This window comes from Sturnira hondurensis, unplaced genomic scaffold (genome assembly GCF_014824575.4).
Source record: "Sturnira hondurensis isolate 20B ecotype Veracruz unplaced genomic scaffold, ASM1482457v3 Scaffold0016184, whole genome shotgun sequence".
NCBI lineage: Eukaryota > Metazoa > Chordata > Mammalia > Chiroptera > Phyllostomidae > Sturnira > Sturnira hondurensis.
The window spans coordinates 3,011,702-3,034,078 of NW_028088815.1; the positions used below are offsets into that span (position 1 = coordinate 3,011,702).

The following is a 22,377-nucleotide window of genomic DNA, read 5'->3' on the forward strand; positions in this document are numbered from 1 at the left end:
AAGAAGTCTTTGAAATATATAAGAATGGCTCTCTGAATACTATTAAAACTAAGATTATTTTCCCAGGTCCCCATTCAGTTATAGCCTCCACCACCAGATATTCTCCAGCACACAGATGCATTCTAAAAACATAAAAATTACTTTGTCTGGTAACTGACAGGATTAATGTCCCTGGAAGTAAATGCAAGAGAGAAAAGGAATATTATTAAACATTAGCCCTGGCTGGTATAGCTCAGTGGATTGAGCACAGGCCTGTGAAGCAAGGGGTCGCCGGTTCGATTCCCAGTCAGGGCACATGCCTAGGTGCAGGCTGGGTTCCCAGTGGGGATCACAGGAGAGGCAACCACACATTGACATTTCTCTCCCACTACTTCTCCTTCCCTTCCCCTCTCTCTAAAAAAATAAATAAATAAAGTATTTTTAAAAATACAAAAATAAACATTAACTAGGACACATAAATGTATCAAAGTGTGATATTAAATATCACAGAGTAGTGCAGCCCTTCCCTAGCAGCTTTACATGTGGCGTGTATAAGACTTAGTGCCGAGGGAAGGCCGAAAGGGACTTCCGGCCAAGATGGAGGCATAGGTGGAAACACTGTGCCCCCTCTCACAACTAAATTTAAAGACAGCGAAGTTTTCGTAACAGAAACGCAGCCATAACAGTAAAAATTGAACTGCATGGAAGTCCAACAACAACGAACAATTCAGCCAGACCGGTAAGAGGGCCAGGAGCAGGGTCCGGCTGTAAAGATCCTTTGGTCCCACCCACCCAGAGGCAGAGGCGGAGGCAGTTGGTGGATCCCAAGCCTCGGGTGGCGACACACAGACCCAGTGAGGGTGCAGGGCAGCTGGCTGACTGCGGTCACACATTTGCACACAGATAAACCAAGCAAAGGAGTGAACAGTGAGACAGACCACTCAGGCTAGGGCCCCAGCGATGGGAATTAGAGCCTGAAAGCAATAACTGGAAAGGTTTTCTTGGGGTCGAGGGGCCGAGAGAGGCTCCCAGGCTCACAGAGAGTTCCTTGGAGAGACCCACAAGGTCCTGAAGAGTACACGAGCCCACACACCTGGGAACCAGCACCAGAGGGGCCCAATTTGCTTGTGGGAAGCCACAGAGGGGACAGAAATCTGAGAGAGAGCTGAGCAGAGCAAAGCGCCTTTTTTCCCCCTCTCTTACCCCGCCCCCACATACAGCATCACAACCCAGCGACTGGGTCACCCAGCCCTGGTGAACACTTAAGGCTCCGCCCCTCATACATAACAGGTACAAACAGACCAAACATTATGACTCAAGAACAGCTCAAAGCCCCAGAGCCTATAATTCTAAGCAACCAAGAAATAGCCAACCTTTCAGAGGCACAGTTCAAAACACTGGTGATCAGGATGCTCACAGAATTGGTTGATTTTAGTCACAAATTAGAGAAACATATGGAGGCTAAACTAATTGAAATGAAGGGAAATACACAGGAAACCAATAGCAATGGAAAGGAAACTGGGACTCAAATCAAGGGAGTGGACCAGAAGGAAGAAAGAAACAATCAAACAGAAAAGAAGGAAGAAACAAGAATTCAAAAAATTGAGGAGAGGCTTAGGAACCTCCAGGACATCTTTAAACATTCCAATATCCGAATTATACGGGTACCAGAAGGGGAAAAGAAACAGCCACGAGTGGAAAACTTATTTGAACAAATAATATAGGAGAACTTCCCCAGTCTGGCGAAGGAAATAGACTTCCAGGATATCCAGGAAGCTCAGAGAGTCCCAAAGAAGCTGGACCCAAGAAGGAACACACCAAGGCACATCATAATTACATTAGCCAAGATGAAAATGAAGGAGAGAATCCTAGAAGCAGCAAGAGATAAGGGGTCAGTCACCTACAAAAGAGTTCCCATCAGACTGTCAGCTGATTTCTCAAAAGAGACCTTACAGGCAAGAAGGGGCTGGAAAGAAGTATTCCAAGTCATGAAATCCAAACTCCTACAGCTAAGATTGCTCTATCCAGCAAAGCTTTCATTTAGAATGGAAGGGCAGATAAAGTGCTTCTCAGATAAGGTCAAGTTCAAGGAGTTCAACATCATCAAGCCCTTATTATATGAAATGTTAAAGGGACTTGTCTAAGAAAAAGGAGATAAAAGGTATGAACAGTGAAAGGACAGCAAACTCACAGTTATTAACAACCACACCTAGAACAAAAGCAAACTAAGAGGACAGCTAGATCAGGAGTGGAACCATAGAAATGAAGAACACATGGAGGGTTAGCAACAGGGAAGAGGGAGGAGGAGAAGGGGGGAGAAGGTACAGAAAATAGCATAGATGGTAGGTAGAAAATAGACGGGGAGGGCAGGAATACTACGGGAAATACAGAATCTAAAGTACTTGTGACACATGGACATGAACAAAAGGGGGGGAATGGTGGGGGAGGGGTGTGCAGGGTGGAAGGGAGTGAAGGGGGGAATGGGACAACTGTAATGGCATAATCAATAAAATATATTTTAAAAAATAAATAAACATCAAAGACTGCACTACTGGCAGATCTCGTATAATGTAGTTCTTAATCAACTTAATTTTTCCTGAAATTTATTTTTAATCTTTTTTGAGGATATATAACAATTTCCTAGCAAGCCATCCAAGATACAAAATGTAAACATAAATTCATAACTAATATTGACTGAATACATATAATTATTTGACATAAATATCAACTTTTTGGCAGCCTTATGTCAAAAGAACCATTGGACAAACTTGAAAGAACTTACAGGCTGATATAAATGAGCCAGAAACAAAAAAGCAAAAGCCACAAGAACATAGAAACAAAAGTGCCCTAAAATTCCATAAATTCTGATACAGTATTCAAAGTAAACAATTTAGTATCTCTTGTGTCTGGAATAAAATACAAATTGCCTTCAGAATCATATTGCATGCTATTATTGTCATTATGACATAATGAAGTCCCCATTTTAATAAAAGACATGATTCCCCAGCTAATTATCTAATCAGATAATTTAGTTATAAAGACATACTTTTAATCCAAAGCAACTCAAAAAGGCAAAATTCTGTCACTTCTAATGACATTCACAACAATAGAGTACAGGTTAAAGAAGTAATTCCAAAAAGGAAGTATCATAAGTTTTGAGCAACCACTATTGAGTTAATGCCTATACAAACTATAAATATTTATGATAATACTCTCAAAATGCAACTAGATCATTTCTTTTATAGTAAATAAAATAATTAGTTCCATTATTTGATAGTTATACTTTATAGTTACAATAGGGTAATGTTTTTAATTTTTTACACATAACTTATCAATTAAAGCATTTGAGCTATATTCATATGAAAATGGTGGAGTGGTACTCAACCTTCACACCAAACTCCTTCTAGGGTACTCCCCTATACTATAGAAGAGAACAGGTTAAAAACCCTACTTCCAGACTCCCTTGCAGCTGAGATTCTCGACAACTGGATGAGATTTTGAATGTGTCAATCAAATTCATGTGCATGATATTTGGAAGAGAAGAGTAAGGAATCAGTGACCCACAGGCCATCATTCTCGAAGTTTCCCAGTGGCAAGAAGGGGTGTGAGTTTAGGAGTTTTCTCAAACAGTATTCCAACATCCAGTTACTGGTGTTTGTTGTTTTGTTTATTGTTGGTCTTTGGGGGGGTGGCTGTTCAGACTTGGGAGCATACATTTATCTAATCCACAGGCATAATGTAACTCTAAATCCATCCTCTTGGGGCCTGTGCTCACAATTACTTGGGCTTAGGTAGCCATTGGGAAGGGAGCATCTTTTTAAAAAAAATATATCAAAACGCTAAGAATATAAGAAACATAAGTCTAACACTCTACACCATTTTGACCTAAAGGCATTTAACATCCAGGAAAACAGAACTGAGACTCTAAGCTATTAGCATTGAGAAATTAAAAGTACCACCAAACCACAAAGACCAGGGATCACCAAAAGAGAAGACATTGATAAATCATCTCCACTTTAAGTTGAGGCCATGAAGGAATGCAACATTGAGATGAGTGAACTACAGTAACACAAACCGTACTCTAGAACTACAGCTGCACTTTGTATGCCCTCAGGAGTCCAAAGAACTTCGCAAATAGATTACTATAGTCACAAATTACTACTGTTCACATGTATGTGGCAGAAAAATTGAAAAATCTCTATACAAAAGAATCTATCCTTATAACATTTAATTTATTAATAAGAACAATTTAAAAATAATCAGTATAAAGATATGAAGGCATGCGAATAACTAGACATCACAACCAAGAAACAACATAGACAACAGATACCACAAAGGCTTCAGGTACTGAAATGATCAGGCACATACTACAAAACAAATAAGCTAATTCTGTTCAAAGAAATAAAAGTCAAACTTAAAAATTTGGTTAGGAAGTGAAAAAAGGTAAATTTTGAGTTGTATTTTTTAAAGAACCAAATAAAGCCCTGGCTGGTGTGGCTCAGTGGATTGAGCACTGGCCTGTGAACCAAGGGGTCGCAGGTTTGATTCCCAGTCAGCGCACATGCCTGGGTTGTGCCTGGGTTGTGAGCCAGGTCCCCAGCAGGGGGCTTGTGAGAGGCAACCACACATTTGTCTCCCTTTCTTTCTCCCTCCTCCCCTCTCTGAAAATAAAAAAATAAAATCTTTACAAAAAAAATAAAAATTCTAGAACTAAAGCATAAACAAATAAAATTAGGAACGCCCTGGCTGGTGTAGCTCAGTGGATTGAGCACAGGCCTGCAAATCAGAGGATCACGGTTCAATTCCCAGTCAGGGCACATGCCTGGGTTGCAGGCCAGTTCCCTGCAGGCCAACTCCCAGCAGGGGACGCACAAAAGGCAACCGCACATTGAAGTTTCTCTCCCTCTCTCCTTCCCCTCTAAAGATAAATAAATAAATAAAATCTTAAAAAACAATTAGGAACTAAATGGGTGATCAATTAATTAAATACAGCTCCAGAAACAGTAAGGAAGATAGGTCAGAAAACAAATTTTTAAAAAGATGAAAAACATCAAAGAAGGGTAGGAAACAAAAGGCATACTAAGAAGATCTAACATACATATACCAACAAGGTCTAACATAAAAGTGCATGTAACTTATATATATACACTTTTATAAAAGTGCATATATACACATACACACAAACATAAACATAAAAGTGTATATATGTATATATACATATACTTTTATAAAAATATATACACACACACAAAAATAGCCATAGACTCAAGAAATTCAATGAATACCAAATGCATATGTACATTTATCAAAGAAAAACTGAAGAAAATCTCACAAAAAAGAGAAATTCATAAATGCTACTGAAATAAAAAAAAGTATTTATCTCCAAATAAGCAGATGGTAGAATGAGAACTGAAGTCTCCCCAGAAATAACCAGACAGAGGAATAATATCCTCAGAGTTGATAAAAAACCATACTGACCAAACTAAGAATTCTCAGAGTAAAAACAGCTTTCATGAATAAAGACAAATATGAAATCACTGGCTGTCAACAAAGAGTTTACCACAAGCAAACCTGTGAAATAAGAAACATATTGGTCTCTGACCCTGGTTCCTGACACAGAGCTTCTAAAACCCTTGAAATTTCTTGAGTGAGAAGAGTTCCTTCTGTGTTCTATGAGATCATTCTTGGTGGGCTCCTAGATGGAGGTCAGTATTTAAAATCACAGAACCAAGATAAAAAGCTTGAAATTTTCCATCCAATGTCCATCCCCCATAGAAAGGAGCAGGGTTGGAAAATGAGCTAATAATCAATGATGTCTATGTGCTGAAACCTCAATAAAAAAATTCCTAAAGTATAAGATTCAGAGAGCTTCTGGGTTGACAAACACATCCACATTCCAGGAGGGTGGCACATACTAATTCAACGAGGACAAAGATCCTGTGACTTGGGACTCTTTCATACCTTATTCCATATATCTCTTTACCTGGCTGTTCATCTGTATCCTTTATCATATCCTTTATTATATAATAAGGCAGTAAATGTAAATAAATATTCCTTAAGTTCTGTAAGTTGTTCTGGCAATTAATCAAACCTGAGGGGGGGTCATGGGAACCCTGATTTATAGCTAGTCAGAATTTCAGGTGACGACCTGGAACTTGTGGCTGGCATCTTCAGTCTTGTGAGCCCTTAACTTGTGGGATCTGAAGCTAACTTAAAGTAGACTCAATTCAACTGAATTGAATGGCAGGACACTCAGCTAATAGCAGAGAATAGGTCAGTCCGGAAAAACACTCATCAAATGCTGACATTTGATGGTCAGCAGTGTTGAGTGTATGTTCTGGCTGGTATGGCTCAGTTGCTTGGGCTTCATGGGTTCAATTGCTGGTCAGGGCACATGCCTGAGTTAGGTTCAGCCCCCAGTTGAGGCACGTGCTGGAGGCAACTGATCCATGTTTCTTTCTCACATCCATGTTTCTCTATCCTTCTCCCTCCCTTCCCTCTCTCTAGAAACAACAAAAAAGAAAAAAAGAAAAAGAAAGAAGTGTGAGTATGGTGGTAATAGAGGGTAAAGGAAAAAAAACAGAGTATTTTTGTTACAAAATACCTAAAAATTCTTTCCAAAAGTAAATAAGGAGAAAAAATGGTTAAATAAGTGAGTAGAACTGAATGAATGATATTTAAATTAATAGGAGAATGCCCTGTGAAGAATAACTGCACATTGAATCAGGAGAGAGTAAAAAGAATTAAAATGTTCAAAGGTCCTTATACAGTCTGTTGTGGCAAGTGAAAAGGTGAGTAATACTTAACTTTGATAAAATAAGGGTGTATGCTGTTATATATGTATAGATTCTGCCAAAATGTTAGACGTATATACAGCATGGGGAAAAAGTCAGTTTACAGTTGTGAGTAGATAAAATACAGAATTTATTCTTGTATTATTATTTATTATTATATTATTTTCCATATGAATAACTGTAAACCTACTTTTACTTCACCCTGTATAACTCCCAAACTAATACAAGTACAAAATTAAATGATAAATATTGCAAAAGCAAATAAAAATCAAAAGAAAAAAGAAAGACTACAGAGTTGGAACAAATGGCATTTTAAAAGACTATAAATTTAAACCCCAATATATCACAATTTACATTAACTTTCTATGGAGAAAGTGGTCTAGGTATAAGACAACAATTACCAAACTTAGTTAAAAAAAGTATCCCCTGCTGACAGAGATACATGTTAAATGTCTGAATGCAGATAGGTAGAGAGTAAAAGGATGAAATAACATATTACATGCAAGAATATAACCCTTGGGGAGAGGCTGAAAACTTCTTTGGGCCCAAACCATTAGGTTTCCCACCACCAGGGGAGGAGCAGGACCCTTAAGAAAAACCTGTCTTCAAGGTCCAAGGATACAAGTACTGAGTTAAGATGAAGGCCAAAAGAGAACAACAGAAAATATCCCTGAACATATTTGCCAATAAAACATCCGATAAGAGGTAAATATCCAAAATTTATAAAGAATTTCTAAAACTAAGCACTGAAAGAAAAAAATCCAACTAAAAAAATGGGCCAAGGACCTGCATAGCACTTTGTAAAAGAGGACAGATGGCCACTAGACATATGAAAAGATATCTATGTCACTAATCATCAGAGAAATGCAAATTAAAACCACAATGAGACATCATCTCCTACTTGTCAGAATGGCTATCATCATTAAATCAACAAACAAGTTTTGGCAAGGATGTGGAGAAAAGGGAATCCACCCTTATGTACTCCTGGTGAGAATGCAGATCAGTGCAGCCACTCTGGAAAGCAGTATGGAGTTACCTCAAAAAATTAAAAAGAAACTGCCTTATGACCCACCAATATATCCAAAGAAACCCAAAACACTAATCGAAAAGAATATATGGCCCTGGCTGGTGTAGCTCAGTGGATTGAATGCGGGCCTGCAAACCACATGATCACGGTTCGATTCCCATTCAGGGCACATGCCTGGGTTGTGGGCCAGTTTCCAGCAGGGTACTTATGAGAGGCAGCCCTACATTGATGTTTCTCTCCTTCTCTCCTTCCCTTCCCCTCTAAGGATAAATAAATAAATTTTTTTTAAATCTTGAAGAAAAAAAAAGAAAAGAATATATGCATCCCTGTGTTCACTGCAGCATTATTTACAACAGCCAAGATTTGGAAGCAGCCCACATGCCCATCAGTAGCTGAGTAGATAAAAAAGCTATGGTACATTTACACAATGGATTAACACACAGTCATAAAAAAAAGGTAATTTTAATCTTTGCAACAGCATGGATGGACCCAGAGAGTATTATGCTAAGTGAAATATGTCAGTCAGAGAAAGACAAGTACTATATGATTTTACTTATATGTGGAGTGTAATAAACAAAATAAACTAACAAAATAAAAACAGACTCACAGATACAGAGCACAGACTGACAGCTGTCAGAAGGGAGCGAGGGGTTGAGGGACTGAGTGAAAAAGGTAAAGGGAAAAAAAACCTATTAGACACAGACAACAATATGGTGAACATGGTGATTACCAAAGGGAAAAATGGGGGTGGGGAGGTAGAAGAGAGTAAAGGGGGAATAAATGGTGATGGAAGGAGACTTGACTTGGGGTGGTGAACACTCAATACTATATACAGATCATGTGTTTTAGAATTGTATACCTGAAACCAATATAATTTTATTCACCAATGTCACCCCAATAAATTTAATTTAAAAAATAAATTAGTTTAATCAATAATAGAACATCCTTCAAAAATTAGATGGTATGATAAACTAAGTAATTTAAAAATAAAATTAAATTCAAACAGAACCCTTCCTGTAGGTAGTAACAAATAAAAGGAGTCCACTTCAGGGAAAGAGGCTACAGCATAAGACATACCTTCTGAAACAGAGGAGCAGAGGAAAATCCTAAAGCTAAGGGTGAAATAGAAATGGAGAAAAATCATCCACAACCCAGGTGCATAAAAGATAAGCACAGCAATACAAAAGACTCAATCCCTGTGCAACTCCTGCAGGGGACAACTCAACTCCATTCCCACTAAAAATAAAGGCTTAAGTGAAAAGGAACTGACTCCATTTCTAGGCACATGTACCACTTACTACTCTTTCTACTGTCCTACACCCCTTAGCGATCAGCCCCCAACCCTCAGTCTTAGGCAACTAATAATCTATTTTCTGTCACTATAGACCAGCGAATTTCAACAGGTGTGCTGCAAGAATTCTTAAAACATGTAATACCTGAGTATTTAGTCAGGGGTACTGACATATTTTCCCCTTGAGTATGAAATTTTTTTTGAAAAAATGACAACAGCCAACACAATAGCCATCTGATATGAATGCCCTGTCTTGAATCATAAATATATAGGTCCTATAGAGTTACATCTTATTGGTAAAATTGTACAATAAGGTTGCATCTGATTGGTACCAGAAATCCTTATATACAAGTACAGGCACCTAATTTTTTTTAAAGTCACTTGGAGCAAAATGGGTGTGTAATTACCATTTTTTAAATCAATCAAAAATATACCTATCTTTTTGGTCACATTGGCAAAAAAAATCTTTGGTGTACCACAAAATTTTAGCAGTGGTGTTATATGCCATGAGATTTTTTTTAAAAATGGAACTTGCTGCTATAGACCATATAAAATTATCTTAAAATGTTTTTATTGTTAAATATAGCATACAAAGAAAAAGAGGAGGTAATACTAGATTAAAGTGGGCCCTAAATACAATGACTAGTGTCCTTATTTTAAAAATTAGAGTGGGGGGGGCCACAGAAACACAAGGAAGAATGCCATGTTATGATTGAGTCAGAAATTCAAGTTACGCTTCCCAGGAAAGGAATGCCAAAGACTGTTGGCAGCTACGAAAAGCTAGGAGAGAACCAAAGCACAGATTCTTCCTGAGAGCCCCCATGAAGAAGCCAAGGCTGCCAACTCCTTGATTTCAGATGTTTGGCTTCCTAAAAAGTTAAGAGAATAAATTTGTGTTGTTTAAGCCACCCAGTTTGTGATACACTTTGTTATTAGAGCCCCAGCAAACAAGTACAAATCACATAAAACTGGAAACAAACTAAGTATCTACAAAAATAAAATAGATAACATAGTGGCATTTTCTTCAAAGGAGTATCATTTGGGAGATACATAAAACAACAGGATTGACTCTCCTAAGCACAATATTGAGAAAAAAACTGGGTACAAAAAATTATGTAATACATGATACCACTGATTTAAAGTTAAAAAATGAAATAGCCAAGTTATTTTCTACTCTTTCATTTCTGATTTTATTTATTTGGGCCCTTTCTCTTTTTTTCTTGATGAGACTGGTTAAAGGTGTGCCCATCTTGTTTATCTTGTCATAGAAGCAGCAGTTGGATTCATTGATCTTTTATATCATCATTTTAGACTCGATTTCCTTTACATCTGCTTTGATCTTTATTATTTCCTTCCTTCTACTCACTATGGGCTTTGTTCATTGTTCTTTTTCAAGTTCCTTTAAGTGTGAACTCTGATTGTTTATTTGAGCTTTTTCTCATTTTTTGAGACAGGCCTGTAATGCTATGAATTTCCCTCTTTAGGATTGTTTTCCCTGTGTCCCACAGATTGTGGATTGTATGATCTCATTTTCATTTGTTTCAAGGTATCTTTTTTCTTCCTTGATCTCGTTGTTCACCTGTTCATTGTTTTATAACATGTTATTTAGCTTCCATGTCTTCATGTGTTTTTCAGTGTTCTTCTTGTGATTAATTTCTCCTTTCATAGCATTGTAGTCAGAGAAGATGCTTGATATGATTTCAATCTTCTTAAATTTTTGAGACTTGTTTTATGTCCTAACATGTGGTCTATGCTGGAAAACATTCTATGTGCACTTGAAAAGTATGTATATTCTGCTCCTTTGGGATAAAATGCTCTGAAAATATTAATTAAAACCATTTGATCTACTGTGTCATTTAATGCTGCGGTCTCCTTGTTGATTTTCTGCCTGGAAGATCTACCAGTTTAAGTCAATGGGGTATTAAAATCACCAACTATGACTGTATTTCTGTCGATCTCTTTCCCTTTATATCCATCAAGATTTGATTTACATATTTAGATGCTCCTATGTTGGAGCATAAATGTTTATAGGGTTATATCCTCTTGTGAGATTATTTCCTTTATCATTATGTAGTATCCTTCTTTGTCTCTTACTATAGCTTTGGCCTTAAAGTCTATTTTGTTGGATATAAGTCCTGCTATCCCAGCTTTTTTTTTTCCTTTTCCATTTGCATGAAATACCTTTTTCCATCCCTTTATTTTTAGTCTGTGTGAATCTTTCAACCTGAGATGGGTCTCTTGGAGGCAGCATATATATGAGTCTTGTTTTTTTTATCCAGTCAGCTCCCGTGTGTCTTTTAGTTGGAGCATTTAAGCCATTTACATTTAAGGTGGTTATTGATAGACATGTACATAGTGCCATTTTGTTGTTAGACTGTTCTCTGTTTTTTTTTCCTTTTCCCCCCTCCCCCTCCCCACTCCTCCTCCTTCTTCTTCCAGCAAGCCCTTTAACATTCATTGCCGTACTAGCTTGGTGTTAAACTCTTGCTTTTTCTTGTCTGGGAATCTCCTAATTTCTCTTTCAATTTTAAATAATAGCCTTGCTGGGTAAGGTAGCCTTGGTTGCAGGTACTTGCTTTTCATCACTTGAATATTTCATGCCACTCTCTTCTGGCTTGAAATGTTTCTGTTGAGTAATCAGATGTTAGTCTAATTGGTACTCCCTTTGTAGGTAACTACCTGCTTTTTTTCTTGTAGCTTTTAGGATTCTCTCCTTGTCTTTAAACTGTGTCATTTTAATTATGATGTGCCTGCCTGAGTGTAGGCCTCTTTGGGTCCAAAATGTTTGGGACACTATGAGCTTCCTGGACTTGCGTGTCTTTTTTCTTCACCAAATTAGGAAAGTTTTAGATTATTATTTCTTCAAATAGTTTATTGACTCCTTGCTTGCTTTCTTCTCCATCTGTTATCCCCATGATGCAGATGTTGTTATACTTCATGTTGTCCAAAATATTTCTTAAGCTCTCCTCATTTTTAAATTTTTTTTCTTTTTGCTGCTTTGCTTTGATGTTTTTTTCTACCTTGTCTTCCAAAACAGTGATTCATTCCTCTGCTTCATTTAACCTACCCTTTATTCCTTCCAGTGTATTACTTATTTCAGATATTGTATTCTTTATTTCTGACTGGTCCTTTTTTATAGTTTCTATGTCTTGCTGTTGGGTATCCTTATAATCACTACTCAAAACTCTACATCTGACAAATTGCCTTCCTTCATTTCATCTAATTTTTCTTCTGGGAAATGCTCTTGTCCTTTCATTTGGAGTTCTTTGTCTTCCCATTTTGGCTGCTTCTTTGTATTTTCTACCTTAGTTATTAAACTAATCAGTTGTTAAATCTAATCAAGCTGTAGTCAACAGCTCACCTTAAGCACTACAGGTTTAGGCAGAGTAATTCCTGAGGATGGGGCTCTTTCTTCACCTTAGCTGATATGTGGAGAGGTTTGCTTTGCCTAAGAAATATGGCTTCTGCAGTATGGGGAATGATTGAGCACAGGGACTGTGGTAGCTAATACTTCAATTCTCTCCCCAAAGCCACCAGCCCCCAACTCTCCTTAAGCACCTCTAGTCCATTCTGCACTCCCTCTGCTGGAGCCCAGGGTAAGTGGCTACAAATAAAATTTTGTGTGTTGGCCCTTTAAGAAGCTCTCTGTGTCTCCAGTGGCCTCTCCCTGGCAGACAGAAACCCTGCTGCTTCTCATAGCTGGATATTATCTGGGTTTCTTTCAGGCTCTGTAGGCTTGGGGAGCCCAGCTTGGAGTTTAGATCCCACACTTCTTAGATGGAACCCCCTGACTGCTGAAATATCACTCTGGAACTTCAGCTGCTGCTAATGGGAGCCCAGCAAGACCTCATGTGGCCCCTCCATGTTCCCTTCCAGTCTCATTTTGGTGAAGTGGTTTCTTCTGTCTGTCCTTGGTTGCAAGGCTTCTCTCCAGCTAGTGTTCAGTTGGTTATTCTGAATGATTTCTCTACAATTTATTTGCAATCCCAGATTGGTCCTGGGAGGAGGTTAGTGCAGCTTCCACTTACTCCTCTAGCACCTTGGATCCTTCAGATTTCTGTTTTAAAATAACATGTTCAACTATATGTTTGTGTTCTGTGTACCTTTCTCTATGTGTATTTAAATAAAAGAAAAACAGAAGTGGGAAGAAAACTAATCCACCAGTTAGTTAAAGCACCAAAGCCTTCCTGAGAACTTTATGGGAACTAAGGAAGTATGTCCTTAAAGTCAACAGTTACAAGGGCAGCCACTTGATTGTCAACTTTGTAACTGGTAGGAATGGCTGCTCTGAAAGCCAGGTTGGTGGTATCGTTCTGCTAGTCATTACTGGAAGCTCATTCTATGTACCCTTCCTTCCATAATCCCTTCCAAAGATTAATCTCTTTCTATTTATAATATCTAGAATAGTCCCTCTTAAGAGCACAGGAACCCTAACAAATAGGGTTCATCAAGAGAAGTTCAAGAAAAAAGCAAAGTAGAATTTCCCATATTAAGTATTAACATAATAAAAATGAAGGGCTAGATCTTGACCATCCAATTAACTTGACACTTATCTATCATTCCTAACATATGTCTTATCAAATCATAAAAGCTAAGTCTTTATTTAACACTTTCTGAAGATGATGTTTGACTTTTATAAAATACAAAGAGGAGTAAGTGAGGAAGAGTTAAGTACAGAGGCATGGAGAGAAATAAAAAACTGAGGTTTTGTTACCTGGAGTCTCGTATTCATTTCCAAGAAATAAAAATTTTTCTTTGAGTCCACAAGGAATTCTACAGTTCCAGCAGAAGAATACTTTACTGCTTTGGCAAGAGCTACAGCTTGTTCTCCCATTGCACTTCGAGTCACAGAATCCAGAAAAATGCTACAAGTACAGAAAGAGTAGTGCATTTTCAACAAATATCTAATTATCTTTTGTATGCATTATATAAAAAATGTTCTTGAAGTTTATTCAGATATGATCATTTATATCAATTTAAAATTTCATATTATATGTTTTACATGTAATATGTACTTATTGTGTTATTACACACATTTGAATAAATCAACTTCAGATTTTCATAAAATATTTGAACGTTCCACATTATATTGCAACTTATAAAATATACAACTACTGTCACTCAGTAGTTTTCAATAAGTAAAATTTAAAATACATATTCAGAATCACTTCAAGCTAAAATTGAGAAAAATAAATTCTTAGAATCTAACTTAGACAATTGATCCTTGTTATTCATGTCTTTATATGTACAAATTTGCTAAAATTTATTTGTAATCTCAAAATTAATACTCACAGCACTTCTGTGGTCATTCACGTACAAGCTCAGAGAAGCAAAAAAATGTGAGCCCCCCCCCCACATGAGTATTCCCAGCTGAGATCAAATAAGGCAACACTCTGCTTTCTTGTTTCAGCTCTCATAGTATAAATAACTGTCCTTTTCACAGTTCGCTTAGTGCCACATTCTCATTTTTGTGGGAGGCTCTGGGGTGGGGGTGGGGGGATGAATTTGCTTCTTAAAATGGCCCTTGAGTGTTGTATGGAAGTACAATCTGGTGTTCCTCCTAAGCCCAAGAAGGCTGTGATGCTGTGAGGTGCCTTATGGAGAAAACATGTGTGGTAAATGAGCTTCCTTCAGGAAAGCATTATAGAGCTGGGGACCAGGACTATAAGTTCAATGTTAATGACTCAACAATATATACTAAACAAGGTGTCTTTCAACAGAAGCACATACAAAACAAGGTTATGTATTAATTAGTTGGTATAAATGTTCTAACTAGAAGCTTGAAGGAACCTAACCCTATATTTCCCCTAGAAGCAATGCTTCAGTATTCACTGATTCGGTGATTATAGTGACTTTATGGAACTTAACTACTTCAAATAACAAAATTTGACTGTACATCTAAGAAATCCTCAAAACTTTTGTTTTGCAATATCAAAATCACATTCCAGCAGGAAAATAAAGCTGAAAGTTTTCAATCAACCCTGAAAAAGATATTATCAAATAATTTCTGCATTTTCACAGATCTTGTTTCTAATGCAAGGTTCTGAGATACAAAACATTGACTACTTAGTGATTAAAATGGTCTCAACTTCACTTGGAATGGTGAACACACACTACAATATAGAGATTACATATATAGAATTAGGTATGTGAATCATATATAATTGTATTAACCAATGTCACCCTATAAATATAATTTTAAAAAATGGTTAAACTGTTCTCAAATGAGTAAAATTAAGATGACATTTTTGCCCTGACTGGTGTGGCTCAGTGAGTTGGGCATCATCCCATATCCCAAAAGGTCAATTCCGGGTTCAAGCACTGCCTGGGTTGTGGGCCAGGTCCCCAGTTGGGGGCATGTTGAGAGGCAACTGATTGCACATGAATATTTCTCTCCTTCTCTTTCTCCCTCCTCTTTTTTCCCCTCTCTCTAAAAATAAATAAATAAAATCCATTTTAAAAAGATGATATTTTATAAAGTTTTTATTATGGAACAGTATCATTTATTTGCATGTACCTGTTTTTCACATATAATAATAACCACTCTTGTTTTATCTATGATGCATGTCCACTTTTCTATCAGGCCAAACAATTTATTTTTAGCAAATCCCAAATTAAATGTTATCTCACCCATAAAAGCTTCCATAACTATTTCTACAAGTACTTTTCCGGAACAAAATCATACTTCAAAAATTAAAACTCATTAATAGCATTTAATATCTACTCAATATTCAAATTTCCCTGATTATCTCATCAATATCTTTTACAACTTACTTTTGGAACCAGGATCCAATTAATGCCCAGTGACTACATTTGACTGGTTTTTAAATCTTTAAGATTGTCTTAACTTGTAATGCCCTCTTTCCTTTTTTCTTTTAAACCAAGAACTGGTCATTTTCCTGTCTTATTCTCCACATTGGTTTCAACTACATGCAACCCCACAGTGTCTTTTAACATTTGTATTATATTCCTATTTCTTAAAAATTGCTGGTTAAATGTAGAGTCTTTAATAGAAGCAGATTGAATTCATGGGGCTGAGGCAACAATAGTTCACAAGTGTGAAGTATACTTCCACCATTTTCCCTTTTGGTGATGTTAGGATCAATTTTTGGATTCAGACTTTATGAAAGTTATTTGCCTATTAGAAACAACAAATCTTCATTAACCTAAAAGATATGGGCATAGATGACATTTCAACAATAACTGGCTGATAAAATTAATGCAACTGAAAGAAAGAAACCCAAATAAAGATGAATATGACAGCATTTGAAGAATCTCAAGTACAGCTGAGTAAAACTATTTTTGTCCTGTCCGGTCTTATCTTTTCCTTTATCATAAACTCTGCTAGTGACACACAGAGCTATAAAAAAACCTCATCACTACACTTAAAGCACAGTGCTAAAATCTCACTGTAGGTACTAAGAACTACATATTCCAATTATTGTTGTAGACCACTATGCCTGGTTCTAGGAATTGTTTCTTGACCCCTTGTGGCTAAGGGCGAGGGACAACCTTTGGAATGCCAGCCACAGGAGACAAAGCTTGTCTCTGGTAGCAAATGCTGCCTCAGTTTCCTCTCCCTGCCCCCAAAGATTGGTTGGAAGTCAATGACAGGTAAGACCCCCCTCACAGCCACAGCGGGAGACAAACTAAGACAGACTAGATCACGTGGGAGGCCTTCATGGAAGGACTGGGAAGGCAGCACTGCAACAAAGAGGGAGCAATGGACTCTCACCCCCAGCTTTGACACAGCCCGAGTCCCCATGTTCTCTGGGAGAAGTGCTTCCTGGCTCTAATCCCCTTAAGCCTGAATACCTGTTGGAGAGAGGTACAGCTCCTTGCCTTGCTAGAGTGTGTCCTGGGGAAAAAATCTGGCATCACAAAGACTTTCTGATAAACCTGTGAAATCTGCTCTGCTAAGAGTGCTTTCATTCATATGTTAAGGGTTCGAGCAGGAAACCCTAAAACTCTGTTCCTGACAGACCCTGAAGCCTTCAGATTTCTTTGAAATGTTATCTACTGTTTGATCCTTGCCACCCTGTATTCCTGTGTATTACAACCCAATAAAAGGCCCTGGGGGAGGGTGCTCAAGGCCTTTTTCTCCTAGGAGAAACTGGCCACTGCTCACTTCTCCTCCCCAAGCAGATCACATCATGTCTCAGTCATATTTACTCTCATCCATGGCACTCAGGGGGACTTGTGAGGAAAGTCACCCCCACAAATTATGTTAATATTTCACAGTACAAAATACATACCAACTCACTATTAATGATCAGTTCTAAGTTTTTTTAATTTGATTCCTACTGCTTTAAATTTTCCTTTTTTTCTCTAAATAGATCGGATGTACATTTGAAAAACATATTGTTTGTGTGTGTGTGTGTGTGTGTGTGTGTGTCAGAAAGAGAGAGAGAGGGAAGGGTGATACAGGGTGCAGCCAAAGGGGGGGCCCAGAAAAGATTTGGAATGGTGTCCAGAACTCAAAGTGTACAGGAATATTGGAGGAAATATTAAGATGTCCTCACCGCCCCCCCCAAGGTGTCAGTTGGGGGAAGGGACGAATGGAGCAGGGCCATTGAGAGCTGTTTTGCATAGCAACAGTTTTGCAGCTAACCTCTGGAATGGTCATTTAACATATCTATAACCTTTAACTGGTTTCATAGATATGTTAAAGAGCTGTGGCCAAGTTTTGGGCCAGGGAGGAGTGGCTGCGAACCAGGCTGGAACTAGGGCTGCTTCTCTGAGAGAGTGCCTGCGAGAGAGGCATGTGGCTTTAGCAGAGTGAAGACCCCCTCTTGGCTGGGTGAGGGGGAGAGCCACCCTGTTTTGGAAAGATGTAGACCCCTGTAGCCATTAGGAGGGAGAGCCACGCGGTTTCAACAGAGTGCAAACCCCCCTCTTGGCCAGGTGAAAGGGAAAACCACACAGCTTTGCCAGAATGGAGATCCCTGTGGCCAGGTAAAGAAGAAAGACGCGCGCTTTTGGTGGAGTGCGGCTTTGGTAGAAGAGGCCCACGCAGCTTTGGCGTGCTCCCTTTGGCTGAGTGGCCTGGAAAGCAGGAGAGACTTTGACTAGGATTTGGTACAAAGAACTCTTGCCAGTGAAAGGTGCCACATGACTTTGGATTACTTGGAGATCCTGCCTGGACAGGCAGGCGACACAGCTCACGTGCCAGCGACCTGAAAAACGGACGTGTACTCTTTTCCTGATTTACGGTACCGGGAGTTGGGACAGTGGGAGAAGGGAGCGCTGTGTGTGTGTGTGTGTGTGTGTGTGTGTGTGTAGGTGTATACCCTTAAAGACTTTAATATTTTAAGGAAGGCATTAGGCCTGAATAGCATTAAATAAACATTTTGTTTCCTTTCACAAATCTCTGGCATTGAGAGATGTCTTTCCAATTGGCAGCGGACAGAAGAGCCCTATAGATATTAGTGTATCGTCCTTGGGAGGGGCCCCTGTTTTCTGAAGTAGTTTTTGGCATCCCTTGGTGGGCCAAGTATTGCCCCCCCTCGGACCCTTGTTAGGTAACAAGGGGAGAGGGAGAGAGAGAGATAAGAAACAAAAATCATGATTTAAGATTTCAAGTCTGTGAAAGATTTTTATCCCAAATAAGACATGAGTGAGTTTTAAATAAAAAGAGAAAGTTAATTATATTGGAAGTAATACAGAAAACACAAAACTGAAAAAAATAGTAGTATCAGACACTTTCTACCAGCATCCACTGTCCCCTTCTTCCACATGACTGGAATTTCAGCTAAGCACTGTTATCTCCCAGCCTCTCTAACAAAGTGTCAAAATTCAGATCACTGCCAAGCAATCAACACACACATGTTCTAGGAACTTTCCTAAAGACACAATAGAAAGTTGCTTTTGCTTTTTCTCCTTCCTTCCCTCCTTCTTACATGCTGGTCCTGGGCTATCAACTAGGGCCTCACCTCATGTGGGCCCCACCCCATGTAGGCTAGGCAATAGTAGATTATTCTTCAAAGCATAGTAGCTGATTTTTAAGTGTGGTATCCCAAGAGACAAGGAAGTAAACACTGGCAGTTTCATAAGTCTCACTTTTATGTAGTCTATTGGTCAAGTAGCCACAGGGCATAGAACGAGGGGGAGGAAACATAGATGCCTCCCCCAATTCCTCAACAAGAGAAGTAGCAAAGGGTTTGGGGAGGGTAGTTTTAAACACTACACCATATTGAGCACTAGTGCCTGGACTTCCAAGATGGCATCAGTCATACCATTGAAAGAGAAGAAACTCATGGATGTCTTAATAGGGCAGTTGCCAAACTGGATACTGATGTGGGTTTCACCCTTAAAGTCATTCCTGGAGTGTTTCAAAGAAGTTACTACTGGAATTAACAATAAATATGTCAACGTGAAGAACAATAGCTTTGCTGGCATTTCAGCAGCTTATGTGCTTTTCAACTCCTGCTGCTCTTATGAGGCACTCAAACATAAATCCTGACAAAAGTAACCTCTGAAGAGGGCCCAGTGTGGACTCCACATTCCTGCCCATGACCTTTGCCCAGCACCTCTGAATCCTTTTAACACCTAGTAAAAAATGGTTGATTAAAAAAAAAACTAAAAATAATAAAACAATATACTACATAATATTTTAATAACTAATGTAATTAAAGTAAAATATCATTTTTACCACTACTCTGTGATTAACCATTCATATTCACAATTACTCTTTTCAGAAACTATGCATATATTACATCAAAGCACAATGACTAGGCTGATGAAAGTTATAATTGGCTATATTCTTTATAGGCTGATTACTAAAAATAACAATATATACTCAACTGGGGATTTAAAAAAAATAACAGAAAGCCAAAATATCTAAAAATACCAACCTATCATCAAATTAAAAATGATGTTTAGTGAAAGGAATTTCAAACACATGAAAGGTAGAGTGGAGAAGTAGCCAAAGTAGTTCTGATAAATTAAGAAATTTCTAAAACCATGCCCAGAAACCTTTTCATGGTAGGACAAATTCGGGAAATTTGGGATCAACTTTATGAAACCATCATCAATAGGAAAGCATAAAAAGCATGCATACCAGAAATTCCACATGCCCAGAAACATCCACAGGATCTATGTTACCTAGAAGCCTGTGGGCTTCATAGTGGTTATCCACCCAAATTCTGCTCCAGTAAAGCCCCAATTTATTTTTCAGGCATTCTCTCATTTCGTGCACTGAAGAAGTGAGGAAGATCAAGTAGCAAATTCTTCATTATAAAAATATACGTTTTACCATGACTCTTAAAGCAAGTTCAGCCAATAAAATAGAAAAGAAATATATAAAAGCAGACTATTATAAATGCTCATCAGGAGAAACTCTTACCTTGGTGCTTCTTCTATCACTTTCTGATTCCTTCGCTGAATTGAGCACTCTCTTTCATTTAGCCACAAAGCATTCCCATGTTTATCACCTAAAACCTGAAACACAATACCATTTCAAAAATTATATAGCCATACCCATAGAGCACATTCCCAGTTAACACTTCCCTATATAACACCCTTGGTTTTTAATGTTTGAACCTCACAGGACATATTCATTCCTCTTTCGATTGATGTTATAGAGAAAAACTTTATATTTATAACCCCAAACGGATTGTAAACCTCAAAGGATTGAAAGGGATGCTTACTTTTCCTTGAATTCTCTTTATCCTGTGTACAAATTACCCAGAAATAAGTAAATAAAAAACTTCCAAGTGTAGATCAGGAGGGAAACATCTTTGTTGGCTATTTCAACTACTGGGAGACATGCTCACCTGTATTAAAAATATCACCCATGCTATATGGAATTCCTAATTAAAATAAACTTATATAAATATATAATTACTTACCATAAGTTAACACTTATTGAGTATTAGTAATATGAAAGGCACTGGCTTGGTTGCTGAGGATAGCAAGTAAATAAGGCTAGTCTCTGCCCTTAAGAACTTCAATTTAATCAATTTCATTTAATTTCAATCAATTAATGATCACATATCAATTCATAGCCATAATGTATAATATTAGCAAAAAGGCATTTCTAACATAAAATGAAAACCTCAGCAGACTTGCCTCCTTTTCCTTCTATGTTTCATTTCAAAAAATCCATTTTGTTTTGCTGAAATCACACCCTCACCATCATTTTAATGGTTACGTTAAAATCTTATTCTAAGTAGAAAATATGATTTCCTCATCTCTATACAACTAGCTTCTACTGCAGTGCCTGTCATAGTGACCCACACAGACATCTAGTCAACTAAAATGAAACAAGAATCCAGGTCAAGCACTTTTCTTTTACAAATTCCCTGAAAGGACCAAATGTCAGAAGACAAAGTGTATTTGTAGAATATACTTAGCCTGTCCGGACATCTCAGGACAGCTTCTTTCTGGAGCTGGGATTTTATATCATTCCCTATACTGAGGTTCTGGCACTTTTGACAAAAGCATAACAGATCCCAAAGGTAGGTTATGAATTTATGCAATTCTCTAATTTGTACTCATTCCAACATATCGAAACGATTTACAGTCATCCTAAACAGAAGAAAAGATGTGTTTCCAATAGGAATAATGATACAATTTTAAAGTTATAATAATTAGAAAACATCCTAAAATGTACCAACCTGAATTTCTATATGACGAGGGTTATCAATAAATTTTTCTATTAGTAGTCTATCATCACCAAAACTAGAAGCTGCTTCTTGAGATGAAAATCTAAAACCATCCCTATAAAGGAAAACAGAAGAACAATAAACAAAATAAACATAGCCCTAATACAATATATATACATACATACACACACATACACACACACACACACACACACACACATACATGTATTTATTTATTTTGGCTTACTTCTGGACAAAGTAGAGAAAAAGTCATTTAATGTACAAATAACTAAGTTGACTTTCATTGAAGTATAACTCTTCCACTTAGCTCTGTGACCTCAAGTGAGTGATTTAACTCCCTTGATCCTAGATTTTATATCTAAACAGTAATACTGATATTTATTTCACCAACTATTAAAACTGAGATTTTAATAAACCATACTAATCATATAAAGTTCCATTTTTCAACCCTAATATACCTTAATTCCATTAATAAAAAGTATAAAAGTATATATGCACTAGACTCAAAAGTTAAAAGATGCACACAAAAGTGTAAATGACATGGCCAAATGCATAGCTGGGACAGAACTACAGCAAATAGGAGGATCCTCAAGAAGATTTCCTGATATTTGAAATATACCTCTAAATGAAACCATACAGATCCTTACAATTATATAACCA

The 22,377-nt window shown here is 37.7% G+C and overlaps 1 protein-coding gene across 2 annotated transcripts in view; it reads right to left on the minus strand.

The window, feature by feature from the left end:
- Window positions 1-22,377, minus strand: part of PCCA (propionyl-CoA carboxylase subunit alpha) — a 468,144-nt gene that overhangs the window by 282,645 nt on the left and 163,122 nt on the right. For both annotated transcript variants that reach the window (XM_037065798.1, XM_037065799.1), the window contains 3 exons: window positions 21,709-21,811; window positions 20,436-20,530; window positions 13,806-13,956 (listed from right to left, as the gene is read on the minus strand). In XM_037065798.1, coding sequence (XP_036921693.1) covers window positions 13,806-13,956; window positions 20,436-20,530; window positions 21,709-21,811 — 349 coding nt within the window. The remainder of the gene's footprint in view (window positions 1-13,805; window positions 13,957-20,435; window positions 20,531-21,708; window positions 21,812-22,377) is intronic.